General features: G+C 43.1%; 1 protein-coding gene across 1 annotated transcript in view; it reads right to left on the minus strand.

Moving 5' to 3' along the window:
- Positions 1 to 606: 606 nt before the first annotated feature.
- Positions 607 to 26,719, minus strand: part of ATF6 (activating transcription factor 6) — a 209,362-nt gene continuing 183,249 nt past the window's right edge. The window contains exon 16 of the mRNA XM_036103526.2: positions 607 to 5,617. Within this exon, the coding sequence (XP_035959419.1) occupies positions 5,409 to 5,617 (209 nt within the window). The 3' untranslated portion in view covers positions 607 to 5,408. The remainder of the gene's footprint in view (positions 5,618 to 26,719) is intronic.

The following is a 26,719-nucleotide window of genomic DNA, read 5'->3' on the forward strand; positions in this document are numbered from 1 at the left end:
AGCTCCTTCAGGGCGGGACTCACGGGATCTGTCTCTGGCAGTGCAACAATATGGTGGCCAAGAATCCACTTGCTGGAGCGAAATTGCGTGGGTCCAGATACCGGTTATTCCGCTTCCTAGTCACGTGACCGTGGTAGGGCCCAGGTTGCTGGGAGGACTGAAGTAGGAGAGCGGGACTAGTGAGCCTCGAGTGGTGTCTGAGGCATACGCTGGGCGCTCAGTGGATGCCTGCATTCCTCACCCCTGGATGGACTCCGCTGTCAGTGTGCAGGACAAGCTGCATGCACGGTGACATTGGTCATTCCAAGCTGGGAAGATGCCCGTGGTGTGACTGAGTAACCCAGGTTCCTGATGTAGAAGGACGAAGTCGGAGTTCTTAGACAAATTTTTCTCCTTGGTAAGATTGTAGTTGAAGTATTTGGACACAATAAAGGAAACTTTTACTTAACCAGGCTGGGGGGGAAGAGTGGAAAAGAGTTCTTTTGTTTTCATCTAAACAGTAACAGGCCACAAGCCATTTTAGGTTTCCCTTTTCATTACTAATCTCTTCACATTGAAGATTCATTTGGGGTCTTTTTTTCTCTATATATACAGAACAAAATAAGGCAAGCTTAAAAATTCTTTATTTGAATCTTAGACAAAGAACAAGTATTGCATTGTAAAGACTTGCTTAAAACCGTGTAAGTCTGTCGTCGTGGTTTCTTTATGCATCGTAAACCAACGCCATACTGCAGGAGAGACTGGGACCTCGTCGCTCATCTCTAACCTGCTCTTAATGTAGCGTGGATGCAACCTCAGAAGGAAAACCCTGGTCAAAGGCTTGGTGAACACTCTCTCCTCTGGCTCTGATGGCTCCATGGGTGAGCATGATGGGTCTTGGCCCGACCACACCTGCCAACAGGATGAGAAACAGGGAATTGGTGTCTTAAGGCCAGCAGTACATGGTAGTTTTCATCTAAAGTTCTCTTTCCCCCTCTTCACCGGATGACTGACCTGGCAATTAGGGCTGAGTGTGAGTTGAATGGTCTGATAGACAATGACTGTGAAAGTCAACCTAGCGGTCTCTCTCTGGGGTTTACCCCCCCCCCGGGGGGGAGGCTAGATGAAGCCCCCTGGTTTAACTAGTGGTCACCAACAGTGCTGTCTGCTGACCTTGGCAAATGATAAACTACAATTTATTTACTTCTCGGTTCCCCAAACTAATATAATTCTCTTAATGTGCTCTACCTCTAATGCTTAAGTCAGGAAACCATCATGTCGAGCCCAGGGCCACTGTTCGGCAGTGGCTGCCATGACATGATTCATGCACGGGACCAAATTCCCTGATCAAGGTGCTTTTGTCATTTCATAACCTGACAGATAACACAACCATTAGAACAATCTGCTCAAAGCTCTAGACTTATCTAAAATAAACTCTGTTTTAAGCTTAGTCACTAAAAATATAAGTTAATAGGCTACACTCTGATTTCTATTTTCAGGTAGGAGAAAACGGCTTTTACATGCATAGTTCCATGGGGGCTCGAGCAACATCTGTTTGGGTAGTCCAGTATTCTGTCTTCCTAGAAAATTAAAAATCGACCACAACCCCTAGGGGTGGGGGACACAGAAGTTGTCCCCTCCCAAATGTGACTAGGGGTAGGAATGAAAACTTCTCACATTTCCTTTCTTTAGGCTTTATTCTTGTTTTTAAGGTATGAATATAATTAGTGCTCATATTAGCAGCAAAGATCCTAATTTCTCCAAATTAGAATGACTCAGGAGGGACAAAAATAACATTCTGGTAAAAATGTGGGGTCCAGAGATGGTGATAAGCATCTGTCAATTCTAGCATTAAGCAATCTTGGGAGGTTAATGCACATGAAACAGCCAATGGGATGAAAGGCTTCATTCGAACTTCAGTTCCTTGGACTCTGCTGCCCATGGGGGTGCAGTGGACCAGGCTTCGCTGGGTGGAAAGCGTCCATGAGGTCAGGCTGCAGTGGACATGGGGTCTGACTGGCTCGTCGGTAAAAAGGGGTGACTTCTCTTAGGTAGCTGAGAGTAGAAGTCGCTTGGAAACTTTTCAGTGTTTTAAAGTCAAATACGGGTTTCTCCCTGTGCTATTTTTCTGCCAAGTTTCACAACCCGAGCTGAGTGAGAGGGCAAGAGCCAGAAGTAGTGCAAACGTTGCAAGGAGCTGGAGAGGGGTACGGTTTCCATCACCCCAAAGGCCGCAGCCACGGCGTCTCATCAGGGTCACTGCTGACGGGGGCTCATGCCCGGGGTGGGCGTGTGGGGGGGGCGGAGAGTCAGGCCAGGAAGGTTTGTCGGGACAGTGTCTCTTTAAAAAGGACAGAAACATCAGTTTGAATCCCAAGTTGCTTGTCTGTTTCTAAGTAATGTTTATTCAGAACACTCAAGAATGACTCATAACATTGCTGCTTTCAAATACCTCCGTGTCTACTTCTTGCTCACAAGAAAAGGCAAAGACGTGTCAGCTTGGCGCTGGAGGCTGTAGTCCTTTAGGAAAAAGTTCGAAGATGCTCTGAGATTTCATAATTACAGTTTGTTTTTTCGTTTTTTTTTTCACTTGTGAAAAGATAAACCTCACCCAGTAATGTAATGGAAAGCTTCTAAATGACAAGCATGGCAAACTTTTGATTCAAGATGATCCCTTTACAAATCCCAACTTTGGAAAGAGACCGTTTACACTACCAGGCTGATGGAGCTGTGTGTTCTGCTGGGGGGGCTAACCCTGTGCTGGGGGCCCCGACGCCTGACTCAGTAGTTAATACGAGGAACCATCCGCTGCCATGAAGCCTCCGCACGTGGGGCTTGCAAGCAGGTGGGAGAACCGGTCCCGGCCAGGCCCGCCGCCACTTCCTGGGGGAGGAGGGGTGGGGGGACAAAGGGAAGAGAGTCCCCTACCCCATGGGTGGACTTGCCTCCTCTAGTTTATCTAATTATCCCACAAACTTGCAAAATCCCACTTAATATAAAGTTAATAAATTTAGATGCATAGCCCCCATCATTCCTGGCTGCAATCCCCAAAAGGCGATTTCAACCTAAAACTAAACCCAAACAGCAGCTTAATTTATTCATCAGGCATAGCCACTTTCTCTTTCCCAACACGCCTAACTCGTGCGAGCACAGAGGTTACGTCAGAACCAGGAATTCGTAAGAGCTTTGACAGTAATTACAAAAGGAGATCACTGCCTCGTGGCTGTCACCCCTCCCTTCCTGAGACTTCGCCCTGAGGAGTGAAAGCAGGGGGAGCGCGGGCGCGGCCCCAGGCTGCCGTGGGCGGTCAGGACTCCTTGCTGTTGGCACCTGCAGGCGAGGCATCCAGGTGGGCTGACGCGACATGACTGCCACGGTCGGTCGGAGCGGTCAGGGAAGCTGGGGTGGAGGGTGAAGGCTGAGCACAGGGGAGAAGCGGCCGGTTGGCCTGTGGGTGAGGGTCCGCGCACGGGAGAGGAAGCACCGTCTGTAAGGCCGTGCCCGCGGCCGCGGTGACAGTGTGACAGCTCGGGCGGACTAGCAGCTTGGGAGCGGCCATGTCCCCTTGCCCCCTGGCCAGGGCCACGGCTACGTGCTTGGCTGGTGTGCAAGATGGGAGGAGACACTCCCGAGAGAAGGCTGTCCTGCCACGTGCGGGTCTTGTCCGCATGGGCCTGGCGCCCGTCAGAGGTGGAGCGGCCCCGGGGAAGGTTCCCGTGTGGACGTCGCCCCGGACAGCAGCCGCAGTGGGGGCTATTGCAGGCTCATGTGGGGGGCAGAGCGAGGCTTGTTAACGCCGCCAAACCCCAGATTCCTGGGGACCCGGGCAGCAGAGCGCCCCGTCAGCCGCATGAAGTTACACGGATGTCTCGGAGCGCATCCAACGGAGCTTGGGCACAGAGGGGCCACTGTCCAGAGGTGGAAGCCTGAGTGAGTGTTCAGAATTATTTAGAAGCCAGGCCGACCCTTGCGGGCAGAAGGGGGCAGGAGGGGGCCGGCCGCAGGGCACCCCACGGGACTCGCACCCACAGTCCTTCCTCCTCCGACTCAGAGCAGTGGGAGGCCGGAGCGGGGACTGGAAGGGAAGAACACCGACCCAGGCAAGTGGATTAGGGGAAGAAGCCGTGTCTGCAGAACGAGTTCTAGCGAGAAAGTGCGAAGTTTCATAGGAGAACAGGAAGACTCACTTTAGAATCCGAAGGCAGAACACCAGAGAGGAGAAGAAAGTAGTCAAAGTACAGTAAGATATGAGGGAACACAGTAGGGCTATTTTTTCTTTCCTCCTTCCTTCCTTTTTTTTTTTTTTTTTTTACCATGGGAGGACAAAAAAGTTAATTCCTTCACTGTCTATTCACTGGAGAAACTGAAAATTATTGCTGGATTGTGGAATGCACTCCCTGAACAGGAATCCAAGCTGGCCTGTCTGCAGAGTCTTAAGGAATAAATACCTGCCAATTCTCATGAGAAAAAAAAACTTGTTTGCTTAACATCACCCTGCGTGTTCCTTAGCCGAATTCAGTATCGTCATACTAGCAGAAGGTGTGTCGTGGGTGGGGATTCACAGTAAAGCTGAAGGATTTGTCCCGGGGTCCTTGCGGACCTGCACCAGACGAGTACAGAGAACATATAAGCACATATGCTAACACTCAGTGGCCTCAGAATAAAAGGTTGCTGTGGCTTTCATTTTAACTCCAGTCACATCAAAACCTGCAGTGTTTTAAACGTGTGTTAACAGAGCTGGCTCCTCCTTCCTTGGCCCACGTGGACCCTGCTCTTCCCTGACAGTCTCTCCACCCCATTGCCCTGCGCTGGTGCCCCGCACAGTTACGCACACACCGGCTCAGGCGGGAGCCACAATTCCCAGGCAAAGACCAACTTTACCCAGTTGGGATTTCTCCCTAAAGCCCTCAATTGTCTTGACTCTTTTGGGGGACGTTTTCGGCTGTTCTGGTTTTGAAATCTGTTTCCAATAAGCACAATATCCAGAATGGATTTGCATTAAATTAATAAAAACTCTAATTACTGGAAACATCGGTGTGCTGTACAGCTATAAATAAAAATCTCTATCAATAAGTGAAATGGCAGAGAAGGGAAGAAGATCTTATTTTAAAGAGGACTATTTAAACACAAAAGAAATACAGGAGGAAAAGCAATTTAGGAAGGTACATAAAAAATCCGACACCAGGCAGCAAGGAGGATGCAGGCAACATTGGCCGTGGGAGAAAGGCCACTGCCCTTGTGTCTGAGCATCAGTGCTTTCCCAGTAGAAGGGCAGACGGTGAAAAACAACTTTTCTTGCTACCCCGGGACCCTACTGCGAGGCAGCTCTCGGCCTGCCACCAAGAGGGCGGACAGGAACAGGTCTCTCCCCTGCTCTCCAGCGCAGCGGGGGCAGGGTCCCACCGTGTGTTCTGGCACAGCCTCAGAGGCTATTGTAATGACTCCGGGATGGTGCGGACAACGTGGGCTGCCTCTGGGGCTGCTGGCGGGGAGCCGAAGAAGGTGTTGCTTTGATTCCTCTGCTGATCTCGGAGATAAGGGGGAACTGACGAGCTCTTGATGTGGAGGATCCGGGTGTCCATCACCTGACAGTCAATCTGCATCATCACTTCGTAATCCTGCCCATTGATCACGTTCTCTGTGGGGAGGGAGACACACAAGGAATAAATATTCACCAGCATGTGCGATTCTACCATAAGCTTCAATCCCAGAGAGACCTAAATAAGCTTTATGGGTGTGAGCTGCCAACAGGCTTTCTAGGGAACAGAGGGGCTCCATCAGTCACTAAGTGGAGCCACAGCTGGGGTAGGTGCCAGGATGGCCTGTCCTCCTCAATTCCAGCTTCCGAACAACCTTTATCGGCCCGGTAAGGTCTTGGAGCAGTGGCAGAGTTTACCCCAGAGTATCTGTCCACAGATGTCATGTGAAGATTTCCACGGTGGGTAGAGGGGAGAATACTTAAGCGCCTCTCCCCTTCAACAATGGGAAGGAATAATTGTCAGAAGAACCAACCTACGGCGTGCATGGTCCCAGGAGACCCTGGCTGAGACCACTCGCCTCCCATTCATCAGCAGTGTTTCTAATTTCAATAAGAGAGTCCCAGTTACGAATTTAAGGCTTGGCCTTAGCAGCATAAAGTACAGTGAAGACTGACAACAAGGTGCAGACGTGTCAATGATGTTCTTGCCCAGAGGGAAGTGTGGGATTCCAGAGTTTCTGATTCCGGGTATGAGAGACAAGGGCGTTTCTAATTTGGGACTAGAGGCAGTGCTGCAGGACTTGTAGGTAAACGAGAGGTGGGCTGCAGAGGGAACGGGAAAACCACACAGGGTTGCACTCACTCACCTGGTCTGGAGGAACTCATCCCAAGTTTAACACACGCATGCTCTTACTTCCTAAGAGGATGAACGTGCTTTATTTTAGGGAGAGGGCAAATTATTTCCTGATTTGTAATTCTGGGTAGTCATTTTCCAACTTGTAGTCAATGAAACTTGGGCATAAGACTAAAGAGAACTGTAGGCAGACAGTCTCTCCAAGCCCAGCCGGCCATTCACAGCAGTGCAGTTAGGAGGTGTATGAACGTGGAATAACGCCGGCGTCTCTGTCTGCATGTCCCCCGTGAATGCGGAGCTGGCAGTGGGGACCGGGCGAAGGCCTAGTCTTACTGTGTGTTTACGAAGATGATATACAGCCAACCAGTGACTTTTAAAATTAAACATCTGGCTTCTCTAGGACCAAGAATTGAATTTAAAAGTAGAATTCTATTTTTTTGTTTTTACTTCAACACTGTGCACGCCAAGTATGATAAATCTAGAGGAAGAAAATCCAAAGTTTGACATTTGATCTTCAGATTCCATTGTTATGTTTGGGAAAATTAAGCCATGGAGTGTGTCACAGTTTAGGACTTAACGGAAATCCTCTAATCCAGTGGGTCTTAAATTAGAGTCTAATGCATAGACTTCAGGGAGTCTATAAGTTCCCTGAAATTGCATGCAAAGTTTTATTTGTGTGTTCATTTTTCTGGGGAGGAGCCCCATCGGATTCTCAAAGGTGTCTATGACTTCCCAAAAGCTGAAAACTATTGGATCTAATAAGCTATCAAGTTTAAGTTCCTCGAGCAGATGTTATAGTCTATGTCAAAACCGATGGAAGACATCATTCCTCTACTTCTACTCACTGGCTATCTGCTCTTATTTTTAAAATACTCTTGGTTGATGAGTAATTTCTCATTACAAGTCTTGTAAATCTCTTCTATTACACTTGAAGCTAATTTCCTTCTTTCCCAGCCTTACTAGAGAATGTAGAACAGCTGGTTGCCCCTGCGCAGTAACTAACCCTACTATTCTTTAAGACCATTGCTATGGACACTTCAATTTTATGAGTCCTACAGACATGCAATGAAAATTAAGTCATTTGCTTAGCTTTTTAAAAAAACCAAGGTATAACTGATATAAAATATTATTTGTTTCAGGTGTACACCTTGATGATTCCACATATTTATATACATTGCAAAATGATTACCACAGTAGGTCTAGTTATCATGTCACCATACAAAGTTAATATTATTGACTATATTCCCCATGCTGTACATTAAATCTACACAACTTACTTATAACTACAAGCTTGTACTTCTTGATCTCTTTACCATTTTGCTCCCTACTCCAACCCACTTCTGCCTCTGACAATGGGCAATCTGTTCTCTATGAGTCTGGGTTTGGTTTGGTTTGATTTTTTAAGAATCCACATATAAGTGGAATCTTGTGGTGTATGTCTTTGTATCTGCTTATTTAACTGAGCATAACATCCATTAGGTCCATCCATGTTGTTGCAAAAGGCAAGATTTCTTTCTTTTTTATGGCTGAATACTATTCCACTGTATACACACACATGTGCGCACCACATCTTTATCCATTCATCCATCAATGGACAAGAAGGTTGTTTCCGTATCTTGGCTACTGTAAATAATGCTGCAATGCACACAGGGGTGCATATATCTTTTCAAATTAGTGTTTTCAGTTTCTTTAGATAGATAACCAGTAGTGGAATTGCTGGATCATAGGGCACTTCTATTTTTAGTTTTTCGAGGAACTTCTATACCCTGTTCCACAGTGGCTGCACCAATTTACATTCCCATATATGAGGGTTTCTTTTCCTCCACATCCTCACCAACACCTGTTGTTTCTTGTCATTTTGATAACAGCCATTCTGACAGGTGTGAGGTGGTGTCTGATTGTGGTTTTTTCATTTCTCTCATGATCAGTGATGTTGAGTATCTTTTCAAGTGCCTGTTGGCCATCTGGATGTCTTTGGAAAAATGTCTAGTTAGATCCTCTACCATTTTTTTTTTTTTTACATGACTTGGTTATAACATCTTGAGTCAAATTTTAACATCTGAACTGCAATTTCATTGCTACTAAGATAATGAATAAACGCTCTACTTGATGTTTGTTTTACTGCTCTGCCCATTTTTTAACTGGATTTTTCTGTTACTGAGTTTAAGAGTTCTTTATATATTTTGGATATGAACACAACTGGATATATGATTTGCAAGTATCTTCCTCCATTGGGTAGGTTGCCTTTTCATTTTGTTGATAGTTTCCTTTACTGTGCAGAGCTTTTTAGTTTGATGTAGTCCAATTTGCTTATTTTTGCTTTTTCCCTGTCTTTGGAGTCAGATGCAAGAAAACATCACTGAGATGGATGTCACGGAGTTTACCACCTATCTTTTGTTCTAGGAGTTTTATGGTTTCAGGTCTTCAAGTCTTTAATGCACTTTGAGTTAATTTTTCTATATGGTATAAAATAATGGTCCAGTTTCATTCTTCTGTGTGTAGCGGATCTAGGTTTCCCAACACCATTTACTGTCTCTTCTCCCTTGGGTATTCTCGCTTCGTTTGTCAAAAATTAATGAACCATATACATGAAGGTTTATATCTGGGCTCTCGATTCTGTTCCACTGATCTTTGTGTTTTTGTGCTAGTGAGATACTGTTTTGATTACTATAGCTTTGTGTTCTAGTTTAAAATCAGGGAGCATGATACCTCTGGCTTTGGTCTTTCTCAACATTGCTTTGAGTATCCAGGGTCTTCTGTAGTTCCACATAAATTGTAAAATTACTTGTTCTAGTTCTGTGAAAAATGCTATTGGTATTTTGATAGGAATGGTAGTAAATCTGTAGGATGCTTTGGTTAGTACGGCTATTTAACAATATGAATTCTTCCAATCCATGAGATGACATATCTTTCTGCTTATCTGTATCTTCTTCAATTTCTTTCATTAATGGCTTAGAGTTTTCAGTATACAGGTCTTTCACCTCCTTGGTTAAATTTATTCTAAGGTGTTTTATTCTTTTTTTTTTTTTTTTTTTTTTTAAAGATTTTATTTAGTTATTTGAGAGAGAGAATGAGACAGAGAGAGCATGAGAGGGTCAGAGGGAGAAGCAGACTCCCTGCCGAGCAGGGAGCCCGATGTGGGACTCGATCCCGGGACTCCAGGATCATGACCTGAGCCGAAGGCAGTTGCTTAACCAACTGAGCCACCCAGGCGCCCCTCTAAGGTGTTTTATTCTTATTGATGTAACTAATTGGGATTATTTTCTTGATTTCTCTGACAGTTCATTATTCATGTATAGAAACAACAGATTTTTGTATATTGATCTTGTATCCTACAACTTCACTGAATTCATCAATACTAATTCTTTTTTTGTGTGGTCTTCAGTGTTTTCTATTTTGTAGTATTATGTCATCTGCAAATAGTGATAGTTCTACTTCTTTCTTTCCAATTTGTATGCCTTTTATTTCTTGCCTAACTGCTGTGGCTAGAACTTTCAATACTATGTTGAATAAAAGTGGTGAGAGTGGGCACCCTTGTCCTGTTCCTTGTCTTAGAGGAAAAGTTTTGGCTCTTTACCATTGAGTATGATGTTAGCTGTGGGTCTATGATATATGGCCTTTATTATGTGGAGGTGTGCTCTTTTTTTTTTTCCAAAAAATATTTTAGAGAGCTCGTGAGTGTAGGGGGAGGGGTAATGGGAGAGGGGGAGAGAGAGAATCCCAAGCAGCCTCCATGCTGAGTGCAGAGCCTGACCAGGTGCTCCATCCAACAACCCCAAGATCATGACCCAAGCCAAAATCAAGAGTCAGACACTCAACTGACTGAGCCACCCAGGCGCCCCTTTCTTTTCAGATTTTTATTTAAATTCTAGTTAGTTAACATATAGTGTAATACTGGTTTCATGAGAATTTACTGATTCATCACTTACATGTAACACCCAGTGAGGTATGCTCTTTCTATACCTACTTTGTTTAGAGTTTTTATAAGTGGATGTTTGATTCTGCCCAAGCTTTTACTGCATCTCTTGAGATGATCATATAATTTTTATCTTTCCTTTTTTAATGTGGTGTATCATGTTGATTAATTTGTGATTGTTGAACCATCCTTGCATCCCTGGAATGAATCCCACTTGACTGTAGTATATGATCATTTTAATGTATTGTTCAATTTGCTAATATTTTGTTGAGGATTTTTACATCTATGGTCATCAGGGATATTAACAATTTTCTTTTCTTGTGGTGTCTTTGTCTGGTTTGGGTATCTGGGTAATGCTGGCCATGTAAAATGAGTTTGAAAGCATTCCTTCCTCTTCAATTTTTTGGAAGAGTTTGAGAAAGATGGATATTAAATCTTTAAATGTTTGGTAGAATTCACTAGTGAAGCCATCTGGCCCTAGACTTTTGTTTGGAGGTTTTTGATTACTGATTCAATTTTCATAATTGCTCTACTCAGATTTTCTGTTTCTTTGTAGTTCAGTCTTGGATAATTGTGTTTCTATATATTTATCCATTTCTTCTAGATTGTCCAATTTGTTTGCATATAATTGTTCATAGTATTTTCTTATGATCATTTGTAATTTCTGTGTAATCAGTTTAACTTTCATTTCTGAAATTATTTGAGCCCTCTCTTTTCTTGGTAAGTCTAGCTAAAGGTTTGTCTATTTTGTTTATCTTTTCAAAGAACTAGCTCTTAGTTTCACTCATCTTTCCCATTATCTTTTTAGTCTCTATTTCATTTATTTCTACTCTGACCTTTCTTTCCTTCTACTAACTCTGTGCTTTGTTCTTTTTCTAGTTTCTTTAGGTATAAATTGTTTGAGATGTTTCTTGAAATAAGCCTGTACTGTTATGAACTTCCCTCTTTTGCCCATCTCACAGATTTTACGTTTGTTTTCATTTATTTCTAGGTATTTTTTAATTTCACCTTTGACTTCTTCTATGACCTAATAATGTGTTGTTTAATCTCCACATATTTGTAGTTTTTCTAGTTTTCTTCTTGTAATTGATTTCTAATATCATACTATTGTGGTCAGAAAAGATGCCTGAAAGGATTTCAACCTTCTGAATTTACTGAGACCTGTTTTGTGGCTTAATATGTGATCTACCCTGGAGAATGTTCCAGATGTACTGGAGAAGAATGTTCATTCTGCTGCTTTTGGATGTAATCTTCTGTATACATCTATTAAGTCCATCTGGTCTAGTGTGTCATTTAAGGCTGATGTTTCTTTATTGATTTTCTGTCTCGATGATCTATCCATCAATGTTAAGTATTGCTGTCGATTTCTCTCTTTCAGTTGGTTAACACTTTATATATTTTGGTCCACATTGGGTGCATATTATATTTATAAATGTTATATCTCCTTGCTAGATTGACCCATTTATCATTATGTATTTCCCTTCTTTGCCTTTTACTATTCTTTAGCCACTCTATGTCTTTTGACTGGAGAATTTATAGTCGGTTTACATTTAAAGTGACTATATTGAGAGGAATGTACTTATTGCCATTTTGTCAACAGTTTTCTTTCTTTCTTTCTTTCTTTTTTTAAGATTTTATTTATTTGACAGAGAGAGAGCCACAGCGAGAGAGGGAACACAAGCAGGGGGAGTGGGAGAGGGAGAAGCAGGCTTCCTGCGGAGCAGGGAGCCCGATGTGGGGCTCGGTCCCAGGACCCTGGGATCATGACCTGAGCCGAAGGCAGACGCTTAACAACTGAGCCACCCAGGCGCCCCTGTCAACTGTTTTCTGGCTGTTTTTGTAGTTTCTCTGTTTGTTTCTTTTTCTTACTTCCCTGTGGTTTGATGACTTTCTTTAGTGTTATATGCTTAGATTCCTTTCTCATTTTCTTTTGTGTATTTAAGTTTTTGTTTTGTGGTTACCATGAGGCTCACATACATTATCCTATGTATGTAACAGTCTACTTTAAGTTGATGGCAACTTAAATTTGAACACTTGCCAAAATTCTACATTTTTAACCCCTCCTCCCCACATTCTGTCTCAGATGTCACATTTTACATCTTTTTACGTATTCCTTAACTATTGTAATTTTAGTTGATTTTATTACTTTTGTGTTTTAGCTTCATCCTAGCTTTGTAAGTGAATGAATCCACTGTTTTTACTATAGATTTAGCTTTTCTGGTGAGATTTTTACTTTCATAGGTTTTCTTATTAATTACTGCCATTTCTTTTCAGTGTAAAGAAGTCCCTTTAACATTTCTTGAAAGGCTGGTTTAGTAGAGATGAACTGCTTTAGCTCTTTAAGCTCTCCTTCAATTCTGAACAATAACCTTGCTGGGTAGAGTATTCTTGGTTGGAAGTTCTTTCCTTTCAGCACTTTGAACGTCATGCCACTCACTTCTGGTCTGCAAAGTTCCCACTGAAAAATGTGATAGCCTTATGGGGTTCCCCTTGTACATGACAATTTATTTCCCCTTGCTGCTTTTAAGGGTCCATCTTTAACTTCTGACATTTTAATTTATAATGTGTCTTGGTGTGGATCTCTTTGGGTTCATCTTTTTTGGAATTCTCTGGGATTCCTGGATCTGGATGGCTGTTTCCCTCCAGTTTTCTGCCCCTCTCTTTCTTCTTCTGGGAACCCTATAAAGTGAATGTAATTCTACTTGATGTCCTTTTGGTCCCTTAAAGTTACTTTCATTTTTAAAAATTCTTTTTTCTTTTGGCTGCTCTGTCTGGGTGAGTTCCCTTGTTTTGTCTTCCAGCTCATTGATCCTTTTAATGTTTTGCCCAGCCTGCTGTTGAACCCCTGTAGTGTATTTTTTAGTTATTTTGTTCTTCAGGTCTGTGGATTTCTGTTTGGTACTTTCTTATATTTTCTTTCTCTTTGTTGAAGTTCTGTGTTCATCCGTTCTTCCTCTGAGTTTGGTAATCGTCTTCATTGACCATTATTTTAAATTCTTTATCAATAGATTACTTATCTCTGAATCATTAAAGTCTTTTTTTCTGAGGTTTTGTCTTTTTCTTTCATCTGGAACATATTTCTTTGTTCCCTCATTTTACTTGATTCTCTGTGTTTCTGTGTATTAGGCGAAGTAGCTACCTCTGTCAGTCTTGAAGGAGTGGCCTGTGTACATGATAAACCGTCTCATTCAACCTTGCCCTAGCTCTTGATTTTCTCTTGAACCTTTGTGATGGTCTAAACCACCTGATTGTTGAGATGTACCTGTTGTTGGGAGTGTGCCAAGACCTGTCAGTGTTCTAGGGGGAGGAATCTCATTTAGCACCTGGTTTCAGGCAATTGAAAGCAAAATCCCTCAGGCCAACAGCTTTTAAAATATTCAAGTAGATACAGTCCTGTGGGGTTACAATTGTAATCCCTGATGGCCTCCAGACCAGGAGTTTGGAGGTATTGCTGGGGCAACAGCTGTAATAACTGGGGTCCAGATAAATGTATAAGCTCCTTTCTGGGAGGTCTTACAGAGCTGTAGTGAGGCCAAGGGGATGTACAAGGTGGTATCTCCCTGGCTTACATTCCCTAGGAGCACCTCATTAGCCTCGAGATGTGTGGGAAACCTGAAGCCTGTCCCTCAGGCTGAAGCTCCAGGATAGCAGGTCTTTTCCCCAGGAAGACTGAGGTTGTGTTTTCCCCAGGAAGACTGAGGTGGTGTGTTTTCCCCAGGAAGACTGAGGTTGTGTGTTTCAGTCTGCTGTCTGTGCAGTGCTCTAGGGGTGGTGGCCTGCCAAGAACTGTATTCCCAACTGTAACTTCCCATGGAGCTCAGGAACACCAGCCCCCTTGGCCACTAGGGCCAGGCGATCAAGGGGGCATCCCGTGTAGACTGTGTGTACCTGCTGGCTTGAACTAGGCAGGGGGAGAGTGTAGGGGGCACATACTCGCTGGCTTCAGAAAGGCGGCAGGAAAGTGAGCATGCCTGTGGACTTAGGACTGTAGCAGGAGAGGGCCTTGCCTGTGCGAGTGCACCAGCTTGAGGCCGGGAGGGGGAGAATGCTGCGACCACGGCTGGCTTGGTGCTCACCTGCCCTGGCCAGGGAGAGGGGGAGTGCTGCAGCTGCCCGCACTCTCTGGCTTCAGCAAGGCAGGGGGATAGTGCTGAGTCCAAGCTCACCTACCTGTGTACTGGCGGGGGGGGGGGGGGGGCGGGGGGGCGCAAAACTGGTATCACCAGTGTCTCTCCTCCAAAGACAGTTTCAGCTGTCCCCTGCCCCTCCAGCTTTTTTTTTTTAAGATTTTATTTATTTATTTGACAGAGACAGTGAGAGAGGGAACACAAGCAGGGAGAGTGGGAGAGGGAGAAGCAGGCTCCCAGGGAGCCCGTGTCCCAAAACCCTGGGATCATGATCTGAGCCAAAGGCAGACGCTTAACGACTGAGCCACCCATGAATTTCCTTCTCAGCTAGTCTAAGCATTTTTCAAATGGCTGTTTTTCCCCTGGGCCTTGGGGTGAGTGAGACTGTAAGTTAGTACTTTAAAAGGGGCATCTCCGTTTCTGCAGCACTTTGGGTCTCCTGGACATCAGCCCCGCTCATTTTTTAAGCCAGATGTTCTGGGGGCTTATTTTAAGCCAGATGTTCTGGGGGCTTTTTCTTCAGTGCAGATCCCAGGGTTGGGGTGCCTGATGTGGGGCACCAACCTCTTGGTCCTCTGGGAGAAGCACCAGGCTGGTGAGATCCTTCCCTATTGTCTGTCACTGTGCTGGGGATGGGGTTTTGGTAAGACTGTGTGTCTACCTCTCTCACCCATCTGGATGTGGTCTTTCTACCCTTTGTTGTGGAAAAGCAGTTCATCTAGTTTTCAGAGGGAAATGCTCCTTATGCAGCTGTAGGCTTGGTGGGGTGGGGGAGTGGGGGGCGGGCGGTGTCAGGTGGTGTCAGGATCTTCCTACATTACCACCTTGTGGAAGTCATTTGCTTATCTTTAGAGAATTACATCTGAATGCCTGTAAGTTAGCCAACGTTTCCTATCAAAGTGTTTTCCAAGTACACAGGCGGCTGCAGCCCTCTGGAAGAAATAACCTAATGGATTTGGAGCCATTTCACTTAGAACATGTGCCGGGCTCAGCTTTCTAGGTGTCACACCAATCATTTGCTTTTGGAACCAGAGTCACTCCCTGTTTCAGAAAAACGAAAAGGTTGTGTGTGTGTGAGTGCAGGAATGCACACACACGCACACGGGGGCATATATGAGCCGATAATGGAAAACACCTGTATTAGAGACACGCAACACACATTATTAATTTTTACTGCTTTTCTGGATTAACTTGGAATCCAGATGACAATTTAAGATCAAGACTAGGTGCCCTCATAGAGCCCAAACCACCTGCAAAAGTCATTACAGCCCACATGCCTGAGAGAGAGACAGAGAGCATGTGCGCATGCACGGGGCAAGGGGCAGAGGGAGAGGGAGAAGCAGACTCCCTGGCTCAACGGGGGTGGGGGTTGTCTCAACTGATCCCAGGACTCTGGGATCATGACCTGAGCTGAAGGCAGACGCTTAACTGACTGAGCCACCCAGGTGACTCAGACAAGGTGTCATCTAGATGGCCATAAAAATGGGTTGTGTTCTTCACTCCCTTCTGAAGGCAATAACTTCTGGGGCAAGGAAACAAGCAGCATTATCAGAAGAAAACCACCAGAGAGGATGTGAATGCCTTCAGCTGGATTCAGGAAGCCCCTTCTGCGTGACAAGCTGGGTACTTCGGGTGTGAAGTGCCGTCCTGTGGGGAGCCCCAAGTTACCCAAACCTCTGAAGAACAGATCAGGGGGCTAGAGTGATGATCTTCTGTCCACCTTGTGGGACCTCACTGAAGAGTTCTTGGGGTGTTTCAGTACTGACCCCCTTGGACAGTCAGTGAGACTACCTCAGCACTACTGATGAGGTTTGCATTATTTTACTTAAAGGAGGACAGACTGGTAAACAGCTTATGATAACTCATGATCCCTCCCCTGGGCTGTGAGGCGTCTGTTCACGGTACACTTCCAGGAGCAGCACAGAGGCTCTGAAACTCCCCTCAAAAGGGCAGGCAGAGCTCCTGTGACCCTTTAACTGTAAGGTTTTGAGTATGGTTAATAACTGACCACCCCTGAAAAGGACAGCATTTTTAACTACTGCCCATCATTTGTGCCTCAGTGTGAATAAAGAGGACCAGAGCAGGTTCTACTGGAGATGAGAACCGGAAGACTCTGGTGGCTCCGGGAGGCAGGTGAGGACGGGCCTCTGAAGGAGGACGCGGAAGGCGGACTGCTCACCTGTGCCGCAGGCCAGGTCTCCACTGCGGACGTGCAGTGCCCTCGTCAAAAGCGTATCAAGGCGCAGGGGCTTTCTGACAGGGGAGAGCGGGGCAAACATCCCACTAGAAGGTTGTGAGAGCCGAGTTATGTGACAGGACTGCTAAGCTGTTTTTGTGTACTTAATGAAGAAAGACCTTGACTGTTTGGGGAAAGTTGACCCAAAAGGAACAGCATGGAGTGAAACGTTAAAGCTCGCTCTCCCTCCTCTATCAGCAAACACGTGGGTATTGCACGAGTGACACAAGGAATCTTCTGTTCTGGGCCTCCTGAAGTAAGCAGGGTGAGATGAAACACTGATTGGAGTCAGGAAAAAGGTGTAAAAAATGAATACTTTAAATTCAAAATGAATCAGGCATATAAAAAGGAAAAGAAACGAAGGGCTTCGAATATGAACATGAAGCTGTGATTCTGAACACTTGGGTAGGGTTGAGGAAGCAGAAGATGCGCCTGGACACAGGAGGTGGAAAAACTCCAGGCAGTGTGGAATTTTGAGCAGCCTGTAAAAGCACAAGAACCACGAGTGGCCTGCCAAGAGGCTCTCAGCTGGGAGGTGGCCAACACACATGCCAGAACCTGGACCCTAAACAGAATTAAAGATCCCAAAACTGACAGAGTATGATCTGAAAAAGTCACAAGACTTCAGTGCTTTGCAAAGAAGCATATAGGAGAAAACCGATTTCTCCTGGGAATCAGATGCTAATCCTAACAAGAGGTAGTTGGCTCTACGTCAGCTAGGCTGGGGACAGGCGGTGACAGGCTGTTGGTGTCTGTGCCTGAATCCAGTGGGGGTGTGTGTGTGTGCAGGGGGAGGCACGGAAAGGAGATAAAAATCCACCAATTCACAGATCACAAGAGAAACCTTCAACCAAGACAAACAAAAGGAAAAATAAGGAAAGCAGCCCGAAAGGGGAGACCTAGTAGTGGAAGGGAACAGAAGGTGGGACTGCAACGAACAAGGAAGTGGTACAGTGAGTGTCACGGCGTATGGAGGCTTTCCAGAATGTCCCTAAGCTGACTCCACTACACCTGTCAATCTTCTCTCCAGTTCTCAACTTGAGTCTGGTTTTGACCAGCCCAACACACCATGCATTGGATCTCCACGGGTATTTTTTCCTCTACTGGGAAAAGTAGCCCCTTCTGCTCTTCTTCACCCAAATTCTCCATCCAGTCAAATTCCATTAATCCTTTAAGGCCCATTTCAAGTCCCACTTCTAAGAAACCTTCCACGAGAGCTCCACCATTGACTTTTTTTCTTTATAACCCAATATATAAATGGTCCACTTTATTGCACAATGTCAAAGTACTTACAAAAAGAGCTCTGGCTCCTTTAAGCAAAGTCTGGCATTTCTGAATGTAGGGCAGGGAGCGAGTGGTGCAAGTCGAACTCTCCCTCCTCAGCTGGTTACAGCACTAACAGTCCCACTGCAGATGGGGACACAGTTGTGCTTCTGACTTGAAGAGTCTTTTTGGAGATGTAAGGAACACACGCAAGCACAGAGTTCCTTGCAACCAGCATGTCTGCCCTTTGCCAGAAAAAATTAAAAGCAGAGTGTCTCTGACGGGGCAGATTTTGGGTTGGGAGTGGCCAAAAGCAGGGAGACCAGCAGGGAGGGAGGAATATCATATGTTTCACTGTAAGACACACCAGAATTTGTTAAATATTATTCAGGTGTTATGGACACCGAGCAACTGGGAGTCAGATGAAAAAGAGCTTATCTAATTATTAGATCTATAGTAATTTCACAAAAAAGGTGTGGGTCTAGAATCCTGCATACAAAAACCATTAACCCTTACAGGGCACGTGGAGTGGTGATGATGAAGGGAACTACCAGAATTTACTGGGCAGGGGCCAGGATGCTGGACAATCTGCAAAGCCCAGGCATGGTACCGCATCTCATACTCACATAGGTAAAAACAAAACAAAAAAACCCTGATCGTTACTATATTAATCAAGATAGAACCTCGCCGTTTTACATTTAAATTACTTTTACATAGGTTTTCCTAGTCAGTGTGGCTTCAGAATACATTCTTATAACTATTCCACTATGCTGGGAATATTGTTTGTTTCTGAACCCAGGAATTGTTCATTTCAGAAAATCACATCACCTGTGGCAAAAACACTCTTGGTGTCTGGGGCAGCACCAGGACACACTAGTATCCGTCCGCATTTCTAGCTGCTGCACCCACTGATACATGCATCAGTGCCAGCCCCTGACTTCTTCACTACCTCTTCTAATACCAGCATTATGATATATAGTGCCTGAACGTTATATATTCATGGATCCAACAAATATTTATCGAATTTCTACCATGTGCCAGGTACTAAGGATCTCGAGTAGTGAACAAAACGGGAAAAGAAATTCCTGTCCTCGTAGAGCTTAATTCTTATAAAATGAGAGAGAAGGTGGAGACAGAAAATAAGCACACAGAATGTGAAATCAGGCTATGGAGGAGAGCAAAGCATGGAAGGTGGTTGGGGAGTGTGGGTGGGTGGGGAGGGGCATGCAGTTTTAGACACGGTGCCGAGGGTGCCTCTCCTAGAGGGTGATCTCGGAGTAAAGACCTCAGGAGGTGAGGGGTGAGCCATGCAGCCATCACGGGGAGAGTCGTGTGTGCATCAGAGATTCTAGGAAGACACTTAGTGGAGAAGAGCAGCAAGTGGTAGGAAATAGGGGTGAGGACTGACTGGCAGGAGGAAAAGGAGTTAGAACTGCAATTTGGGGAGCTGTTTGCAGACAGAAAACAGACGGCATCCTGGGACCAAATGGTATCACTGTTGAGGAAAGAATGATGGGAACATGTGTGTTAAGGATGAGCATGAAGAGAAAAGGTGGGGTTTGTGGCTTCATCAGATCACTGAGAGTACCTCTGAGAACCAAACTCAATTTGTAACCAACCAACCTACCTTCCTTCCCCAGTATTTGAGCACTGATTACAGGCCAGGCACTGTTACAGACTCTTATAAACATTAGATCCCAGTTTCTGTACCCAATTAAACCTAGGGAGCATTTTCTAAAGGAAAATGGACACATGACGGGTCACAAAACTGCCAGTCAACATTTACTGAGTGCTTTAAACTGAGGAATTACAGAAGAAAATGGGGTTTCTTCCCTTACATAGCTTACTGGACCGTTGCAAAAGCAGAATTTAAAATATTTAAAACATTTAAAATATTGGCAGTCCAAGACGGCAGCATAGGAAGACCCTGAACTCAACCTCCTCCCATGGACACATTGCATCTACATCTACATATAGAGCAATTCCTCCTAAGGAAGTACTGAGGGCTGACTGAACAACTTCTGCACAGTAAACAACAGAGGGAGCATACAGAGAATGGCGGGAGAGGGAGACATGGTAATGATGGGAACCTCACCCCTGGCGTGGCAACCTATAGCAGGAAGGGATATCGCTGAAGGGCCCTCATGCAGACTTGGCCACCTTGGGGCACAATGAAAAAGCAGTTTAAAGGGCAACTAGACTATAAATGAAAGAAATCCACTTACTAACCCTACAGTATCTGCCCAAAGGGTAGGAAACTGCTGAACTCTCTCTGGGGTTGGAGAGGCCAACCGGTGCAATTTTTTATGTCTGCTCCCCCCGCCCATCAAATCATAATAGCTCAGGTGGGAACAGGGTAAGGCACTCTAGCCAACCTGCTAGGGTCACCCTAGTACGCCCTGGGATCACACCAGCTCCAGCTGTCCATCCCCCCAGGGTGACCCCAGCAAGGCACCCCCAGAAACATCTGGTCTTACCTGACCTAGCTGCTCTGCCAAGAAGGGCCCCAAAATGGAGCACCCTGAGACCCCCCCCAGCTCATGCCCACCTCAGCTCCAGCCATCCACCAAGGTGACCCTAACTCAGCAGGCCCAGCAGGCCACCCTCCCCCCAGGCCTGAGCTCATGCCAGCTCCAGCTGTCCTACCAGGGTGGCCTCAGCACAGAGCACTCTGGGACTCCTTGGCTCATGCCCCCACTAAAGATCTGGTCATCCCACCAAGGTGATCCCAGCATGGAGTGTTCGGGACACCCTAGCCCACACCTGCTCCAGCTTTAGCTGGTCTGCCAAAGGGGCTAGGCATACTACTTATATGGGACGCTCCCATATAAGGCCACTCCTTCAAGGCCAGGAGAGACAGCTGATCTGTCTTATGCACAGAAACAAACACAAAGTCAAGCAAAATGAGGAGACAAAGGAATATGTTCCAAATGAAAGGACAAGATAAGACGCCAGGAAAAATCCCTAATAAAAACAGGGAGTAAGTAACTTACCTGACAAAGAGTTCAAAGTAATGGTCGTAAAGATGGTCACCAAACTTGGAAGAAGAATGGAGGAACAGAGAACTTTAACAAAGAGTTAGAAAATATAAGACAAAACCAATCATAGCTGAAGAACACAATAACTAAAATGAAATACAGGAGAGGGAATCAATAGCAGATTAGATGAGACAGAAGAATGCATCAGCGATCTGGAAGACAGAATAGTGGAAATCACACAACCAGAATTACAACAAAAAACTTAAGAACAGTTTAAGGGACCTCTAGGACAACATCAAGCACATGAACACTCCTCTCATAGGGGGTCCCACAGGAAGAGAGAGCCAGGGACTGAAGATAATGGCTGAAAACTCCCCTACGGGAAGGAAACATACATCCAGGTCCAGGCAGCAGAGTGTCCAGAACAAGATGAACCACGGATCCACACTAAGACGTGGTATAATAAAGTGGCAAAAGTTAAAGAGGAAATCTTCAAGGCAGCAAGAGAAAAACAGATACAAGGAAAACCCCATAACTACCAGCTGATTTTTCAGCAGAAACTCTACAGGCCAGAAGGGAGTGGCAGGATATATTTAAGGCACTGAAAAGGAAAAACTTATAACCAAGAATACTCTAACCAGCAAGCTTATCAGAATTGAAGGAGAGATAATTTCCCAGACAAGCAAAAACAAAAGGAGTTCATCACCACTAAACCAGCTTTACAAGAAATGGTAAAGTGTCTTCTTTAAGCAGAAAAGGCCAAAACTAGAAATAAGAAAATATATGAAAGAAAAATATCTCACTTGTCAAAGCAAATATATAGTAAAGGAAGTGGATCAGCCACTTAAAAGGCTAGCACAAAGGCTAGAAGACAAAAATAGTAAAATCAACTAACTACAATAAGTGGGTAAGGTATACACAAAATAAAAACATGTAAAATATGACATCAAAAACAAAATGTGTGTGCGGGGGAGTAAACGTGTAGTGCTTTCTCAACAAGTTCAAACTTAAGTGACTATCAGCTTAAAACAGACTGCTATATATGTATAGGCTGACATATATGAACCATATGGGAAACACAGACCAAAAATCTACAATACACACAAAAAAGAAAGGAACCCAAATATAACACTAAAGAAAACAAGCCAGAAGGGAAAAGACCAAGAGAAAAAGAAAGGAACAGAGAAAAACTACAAAAACAACAAAATGGCAATAGTAAGTACTTATTAATAATTACCCTAAATGAAAATTGACTAAATGCTCCAATCTAAAGACAAAAAGTGATTGAATGGATTAAAAAACAAAACAAAACAAAAAACAAACCAAGACCCATCTATATGCTGCCTGCAAGAGACTCACTTCAGATCTAAGGACACACACAGACAGTGAAGGGATAGAAAAAGATACGTAATAGGAAAAAAAAAAAAAGCTGGAGTAGCAATACTCATATCAGATGAAAGAGACTTTAAAACAAAGATTCTAGGGGTGTCTGGGTGGCTCAGTCGTTAAGCATCTGCCTTCAGCTCAGGTCATGTTCCCAGGATCCTGGGATTGAGCCCCGCATCAGGCTCCTTGCTCAGAGGGAAGCCTGCTTCCCCCTCTCCCACTCCCCCTGCTTGTGTTCCCTCTCTCGCTGTCTCTGTCAAATAAATAAATAAAATCTTTAAAAAACAAAAAGATTCTAACAAAAGACAAAGGGGGTATTATAAAATGATAAAGGAGTCAATCCAAGAAGGATATAACATTTGTAAGTATTTATGTACCCAACACAAGAGCACCAAAATATATAAAGCAAATATTAACCTAAAAGGAAAAATTGACAGTAATACAATAGTAGTAGGGGACTTTATTTTTTTAATTATTTTTTAAAGATTTTATTTATTTGTGAGTGAGCATGTGTAAGCAGGGGGAGGGGCAAAAGGGGAGGGAGAGGGATAAGCAGACTCCATGCTGAGCATGGAGCCCAATGTGGGGCTCAGTCTCACCACCCCAAGATCAAAACCTGAACCGAAATCCAGAGTTGGACAGTCAGCTGACTGAGCCACCCAGGCACCCCTACTAGGGGACTTTAATACTCCACTTACATCAACAGATCATCCAGACAGAAAATCAATAAAAAAACATTGGCCTTAAGTGACATATTAGACCAGATGGACTTAATGGATATATATATATGGAGGGGCACCTGGGTGTCTTAGTTAAGCATCTGACTCTTGATTTTGGCTCAGGTCATGATCTCTGGGTAGTGAGATCGAGCCCCACCTCAGGCTCCCAGCACAGTGTGGAGTCTGTTTGAGATTCTCTCCCTCTGCCCCTCCTTCTGCTCTCTCTCTCTCTAAATAATAATCTTTAAAAAAATATATAGAACATTTCATTCAAAAACTTAGGAATACACATTTTCTTTTTTTTCTTTTTTTTTTTAAGAAAACGTATTTTTAAGTGCACATGGAACATTCTCCAGGACAGATCACATGTTAGGCCACAAAACAAGTCTCAATAAATTCAAGAAGACTGAAATCCTATCAAGCATCTTTTCTGACCACAATAGTATAAAACTAGAAATCAATTATAATAAGAAAACTGGAAAAAGCACAAATAAGTGGAGACTAAATATGCTACTAAACATCCAATGGGTTAATGAAGAAATCAAAAAGAAAAATTTTGAAAACACCTTGAGACAAATGACAATAGAAACAAAACTTTCCAAAATCTATGAGAAGCAGCAATAGCAGTTCTAAGAGGGAAGTTCACAGACCTACCTCAAGACACAAGAAAAATTCCAAATAAACAATCTAACTTCACACTTAAAGGAACTAGAAAAAGAACAAAGCCCAAAGTTAGAAGAAAGGAAATAATAAAGATTAGAAAGGAAATAAAGGAAGTAGAGATTAAAAAAAAATAAAGTAAGCTGTTTTTAAAAAAACCCACAAAATTGATAAACCTCTAGCAAGCTCATCAAGAAAAAAAAGCCCAAATAAAATCAGAAATGAAAGAAGTTACAACTGATACCACAGAAATACAGAGAATCATAAGAAACTACTATGAACAAATATACACCAACAAATTGGAAAATCTGGACAAAATAATTCCTAGCACAAAACCTTCTAAGACTGAATCATGAAGAATTAGAAGATCTGACTAGAACAATTACAAGTAACGAAACTGAATCAACAACTTAAAAACTCCCCCAAAACAAAATCCAGGATAAGACACCTTCACAGGTGAAGTCTACCAAACATTTAAAGAAAAGCTAGTACCCAACCTTTTCAAATTATTCTAAAATATTGAGGAGGAAGAAACACTTCTAAACTCATTTTACCCATTCATCTGTTGAAGGGCATCTCGGCTCCTTCCACAGTACTATATGGTGGCTAAATGAACATAATAAAAAAAAAATCATTTTACAAGGCCAGCATTACCTTGATACCAAAACCAGACAAAGGCAACATAAAAAAAGTAGTATTACAGGCCAAAATCCCTGATGAACACTGATACAAAAATTCTCAACAAAATATTAGCAAACTGAACCCAATAATACATTAAAATGATCATACACCATAGTCAAGTGGGATTTATTCCAGGGATGCAAGGATGATGCAATATCCACAAATCAATCAGCATGATACACATTAACAAAATGAAAGATAAAAACTGTATCTCAATAGATGCAGAAAAAGCATTTGACAAAATTCAACATCCATTTATGATAAACACTTTCAACAAAGTAGGTATAGAAACAGCATACCTTAATATAATAAAGTCATATACAATAAACCCACAGCTAACATCATACTCTCAATGGCGAAAAGCTAAAGCTTTTCCTCTAAGATCAGGAACAAGACAGGGATGCCCACTCTCACCACTTTTATTCAACATAGTATTAGAAGTCCTAGCCACAGCAATTAGGCAAGAAAAAGAAATAAAAGTCATCCAAATTGGAAAGAAAGAAGAACTGTCACTATTTGCAGATGACAATGCTACATATAGAAAACCCTAAAGACTCTACCAAAAAAATATTAGAATTAATGGATTCAGCACAGATACAGATACAAAATTAACATACAGAAATTTGTTGCATTTCTAAATATTAATAACAAACTATCAGAAAGAAATTAAGAAAACAATTCCATTTACAATTACATCAAGAAGAATAAAATACCTAGGAATAAACTTAACCTAGGAGGTAAAGCCCTGTACTCTGAAAACCATACTGACTAAACAACACTGACTAAAGAAACTGAAGACAACACAAATAAATAAATGGAAAGATATACTGTGCTCACGGATTGGAAGAATTAATAGTTAAAATGTCAAATACTAAGTAAAGCAACCTACAGATTCAATGCAATCTCCATTAAAATACCAATGGCATTTTTCAGAGAATCACAACAAAGAATCCAGAAGATTTGTATAAAACCATGAAAGACTCCAAACAGTCAAGACAATCTTGAGAAACAACAACAAAGCTGGATGTACCATGCTGCCTGATTTCAAACTATACTACAGAGCTATAGTAATCAAAACAGTACTGGTACAAAACAGATCAATAGAGAGCCCAGAAATAAATCCATGCATACATGGTCAATCTATGATAAGCCAAGAATATACAATGGGGGAAAAGACAGTCTCTTCAATAAATAGTATTGGAAAAACTGGATAGATACATGCAAAAGAATAAAACTGGACTTCTACCTTACACCATACACAAAAATAAATTAAACATGGGTTAAAGACTTGAATGTAAGGTCTCAAACTGTAAAACTCCTAGAAGAAACCATAGCCAGTAAGCTCTCTGACATGGTCTTAGGAATATTTTTTTGGACAGTCTTCTCAGACAAGGGCAATAAAAGCTAAAATAAACAGATGGGATTGCATCAAACTAAAAAAAAGCTTTTGCACAGTGAAAGAAACCATTGGCAAAACAAAAAGGCAACCTATTAATGGGAGAAAATATTTTCAAGTCATACACCTGATAAGGGGTTAATATCCAAAATATATAAAGAACTTACACAACTTAATAAAAAAAAATAAACAACCCAATTAAAAAATGGGCAGAGGACTTGAATAGAAATTTTTCCAAACAAGACATACAGATGTCCAACACACACACGAAAAGATGCTCAACATCACTCAGCATCAGGATATGCAAACCAAAACCATAATTAGATATCACCTCCCACTTGTCAGATTGGCTGTTATCAAAAAGATAAAATACGGGGCGCCTGGGTGGCTCAGTCGTTAAGCGTCTGCCTTCGGCTCAGGTCATGATCCCAGGGTCCTGGGATCAAGCCCCACATCGGGCTCCCTGCTTGGTGGGAAGCCTGCTTCTCCCTCTCCCACTCCCCCTGCTGTGTTCCCTCTCTCACTGTCTCTGTCAAATAAATAAATAAAATCTTTAAAAAAAAAAAAAAAGATAAAACATAACAGTTGTTGGCAAGGATATGAAGAAAAGGGAACCTTCATACACTGTTGGAGAGAATGCAAACTGGTGCAGCCACTATGGAAAACAGTGTGGAGGTTCCTCAAAAAAGTAAAAATAGAACTACCATATGATTCAGCAACTCCACTTTTGAGTATTTATTTGAAGAAAACAAAAACACCAATCTAAAGAGATAAAAGTACCACTATGTTCACTGTAGCATTATTTACAATAGCCAAGATATGGGAGCAACCTGAGTGTCCATCCATAGATGAATGATAACAAAGATGTGGTATTTATATACAATGATATATTATCCAGCCATAAAAAGGAATGAAATCTTGCCATCTGTAACAACATGGATGGACCTTGAGGGTATTGTGTTTAGTGAAATAAGACAAATACTGTATGATTTCACTTATATGTGGAATCTAAAAAACAAAAAGAAATGAACAAAGAAAACAAAACA

This window comes from Halichoerus grypus, chromosome 7 (genome assembly GCF_964656455.1).
Source record: "Halichoerus grypus chromosome 7, mHalGry1.hap1.1, whole genome shotgun sequence".
Taxonomy (NCBI): domain Eukaryota; kingdom Metazoa; phylum Chordata; class Mammalia; order Carnivora; family Phocidae; genus Halichoerus; species Halichoerus grypus.